The sequence below is a fragment of the Emiliania huxleyi genome (genome assembly GCF_000372725.1).
Source record: "Emiliania huxleyi CCMP1516 chromosome Unknown EMIHUscaffold_1200, whole genome shotgun sequence".
Classification (NCBI taxonomy): Eukaryota; Haptophyta; order Isochrysidales; family Noelaerhabdaceae; genus Emiliania; species Emiliania huxleyi.
In genome coordinates, this window is record NW_005201390.1 from 3475 (window position 1) to 6590 (window position 3116).

The 3116-nt window shown below is 59.7% G+C and overlaps 2 protein-coding genes across 2 annotated transcripts in view; one reads left to right on the plus strand and one right to left on the minus strand.

Annotated features, from left to right (window-relative positions):
* Positions 1-440: 440 nt before the first annotated feature.
* Positions 441-950, minus strand: EMIHUDRAFT_77851 (hypothetical protein; the record flags this gene model as incomplete). Its single annotated transcript, XM_005790242.1, has 1 exon — positions 441-950. A coding segment is annotated over one exon (510 nt), but the record flags the coding sequence as incomplete, so codon positions are not given.
* Positions 951-2339: 1389 nt separating this feature from the next.
* EMIHUDRAFT_446933 (hypothetical protein) overlaps positions 2340-3116 on the plus strand; it is a 938-nt gene continuing 161 nt past the window's right edge. Inside the window, exon 1 of the mRNA XM_005790243.1 lies at positions 2340-3112. Within this exon, the coding sequence (XP_005790300.1) occupies positions 2358-2942 (585 nt within the window). The 5' untranslated portion in view covers positions 2340-2357 and the 3' untranslated portion in view covers positions 2943-3112. The remainder of the gene's footprint in view (positions 3113-3116) is intronic.

Sequence of the window (3116 nt, forward strand, 5' to 3'; positions counted from 1 at the left end):
ACGGTGCAAAAACCAACCATGATAAGTACGATGCCGACTCCAACGAGTACGATTGCATATATTGGAACGGTACAGCTCACGCATGCATTCGAATCGGTGATGGACTCCCGCAAGTCGCCTTCAAACGCAGAGCAGCCTTTGGGGGGCACTCCATCGCAATTGACGTTGCCGAAGATGCACCTTTTGTTTGTGGTCGTGGAGTAGGTAAATGAGTTCTTCGCTACAAGGAAGTCTGTAAGGAGCGGAAGCTCGCTCAGCGACGGCAGAGTGCCGGATAGGCGATTGTCGACCACTTGGATGGTTGATAGCTGTGAGAGCTTGTCGAGAACAGGTAGGGTGCCAGAGAGCCTGTTGCCCCAGAGCCAGAGCTCTGTCGACGCCAAAAGTGTGCGAGTTTCTTTCTGGAATGGTGCCAATAAGGTTGTTGCCAGCGAGGTACCCAGGTAGAGGCTGGTCAGCCTCGAGAGATTGCCGAGCTTTGCTGGGATGGTGCCAGAAATGTCGTTGGAGCCGAGGCTTAGTTCTTCCAGCTCTGAGAAATCGCTGATCGCGTCGGGAATGGTACCAGAGAGCCTGTTACCATAGAAGTCGAGCTCGGCCAGCCTTGAGAGATTGCCGAGCCCTGCCGGAAGTGTGCCAGAGATCCGGCTCCAACTAATCGAGAGATTGGTCAGCTCTGATATGCGGCTGAGCTCCATGGGAATGGTACCGGAGACGTTGGTACGCCACATGTGGATACTTGTCAAGTCGAGATTGCCAAGCTCGGGCGGAAGAGTGCCTGTCAGTGCTTGATCGTCAACAAACTCGAGTGTCCGCTCCGCATACGTGCCGTTGCAAACCGCTGGCAGCCTCCCACAAATGGTATTTTCCACGGGCGAAGCGTGTGTGTGATTGGTGGCGGTGGCGGTCGCGCTGACCGCGACTGTGCAGAGCAGCAGGATGCTGAGCATGGCCAGGGCTGCTCCTATCCCTCCTAGCCAAGGTCGGGCGTCCTCCTGGCATTTGAGGCGGCAGCCGGTCGGATTTTCTTTTTCTTCGTGCCTGCATACATTGCATGGACGGAGCTAAGTGCATTGACTCGCTTAGGAGGCTCCGGTGGTTTGCATGTGTAAGTAAATACTGTAATAGGTGAGAAATATGAACAACGCCAGAATTCGGGCAAGTACTCTGTGATTTTGTGTGAGCTCTGTGTCTTGATACTTGATTAGAGAGAGAGAGATTTTTAGCAATACCAAACAACTCTAACACTCACACGTCATTTGGGGCCTGGAGCCCTGTTCACGCGCGCGCGAGACGTGCAGACAGGGTTGCCAGGTGAGAGCGAATGGCGCGGTTCACGCCTCGCACAACAGAGAGAGAGATGCGCTCTGCATGGTGGGACATAAAAGAAAGCGAGTACTTGGGCGAGTAGGCCGTGCGGTCGACGCTGCCGCGCGCGACCTTGCGCGCGAGGCGGCGCAGCTTGAGAACGGCGGTGGGCGAGAAGGTTTGTTACTTGATTTGCCATGTACTCTCGAAACGAAAAATTCTAAGTAAGTACCGCCGCCGCCGCCGCTCACGCCTCCGCCGCCTTCCATCTCGCCCACGCCTCCGCCGCCCTCCACCTCTCCCATGCCGCCCCCCCGCCCTCCACCTCGCCCACCCCTTTGCCACCACCCTCTCCTTCGCTGCCCCTCACCCCCACCGTCCTCCACCTCCACCCCTCGCCCTCCCCCCCGCCCTACCGAACCACCCGCCGCCCGCCCATGCCGACTTCCGCCCTCCCGCCGCCCTCCCCCCTTCCTGCCCCTCCGCCTTCGCTATCCCCCATCTGTGCGTTCCACTCCGTCCGCTCCCTCCCGCTTGGCGCCCATCCCGCCCTCCCTCCGCCCTCGCTCTCCGCCCCTGCCCTGGCTGGCCTGGGGGGCATCTCCTCATTATCACGCGCCGAGCGGGAGGGAAGTGGACGGGGCCCTGAGCCGACCTAGCCGCCATACGGAATGGGGCGCCCAACACGTGCCGGATTACTGTGCCTTCCCCGGGCACAGCCTTTCGGCTCGTGAAGGGTCGGTGCGTGTCGTGATCCCTGGAACACCCGTACTCTCCCGCGCCATCTCCGTCGCCCTGTTCGGCTGCGGCCTTACCACCAAGATCGGGAGGGAGGCGGCCAGAGCTCATAGACTCGGTCGAGAGACCCCAGATTGGCATCCATGCCTCTCTGGACAGGGTGGCCCGCCACAACGACCCCTGGAATTGCGACTCGCCGCTTTCCTCCCGCTGTGATTCTGTGTGAGCTCTGTGTCTTGATTTGCCAACAATATACCTCACAGTAAAGGAAGGAGGGATGCGTCCGGGTCAAGCAAAGGACCCGGGATACAATGTCGGGCTTGGAGATCACCTTCCGCGAGCCCTCCTCAGATGCGACGGACACAGAGGCCCTATGGCAAATCCTGCAGCCCACCTTTGCTGCAGGCGAGACGTACTGCATACCGAGAGACGTGTCACGCGCAGAGGCGCTGGCGTACTGGAGCGACAGCCCGCATCGGACAGTCCTGGCTGTCTCCGGCGAAGAGATTGTGGGCTCATACTTCCTCACGCCCAACCAGCGTGCTGGTGGCTCGCACGTTTGCAACTGTGGGTTTGTCACAAAGGCGGATACCGCCGGTCGCGGCGTCGCCACCAAAATGCTGCTGCACGCGCTTGCGGAGGCACGGCGGTTGGGCTTCCGTGCGATGCAGTTCAACTTCGTTGTGTCGACCAATGTGCGAGCGGTGCGTCTGTGGGAGCGCCACGGCTTCGCGGTCGTCGGTCGCCTCCCGGGGGCCTTCTGTCACCCAAGCGTGGGATATGTGGATGCGTTCGTGATGTACAGGTCGCTCCTCGACAACGAGCGCGAAACTGCACCAGCACAGGACGCATCGAGCGAGGCGGCTCGGCGACTTCGCGAATTTGATCTAAAGTGAGGGTGGGGTAGGGGAGAAGTACTCTTGAGGGCAACACATTGGACCAGCGCACGCGCCAACCGCACCATCCTTGTGTGCGTCCCGGGGCCGCACGTTCTGTGCCGTGCTGTCAGAGTGTGAGAGACGAGCGAGAGAGTTTTGTGTTAAGAGTTATAGAGAGAGATTTTCAGCACT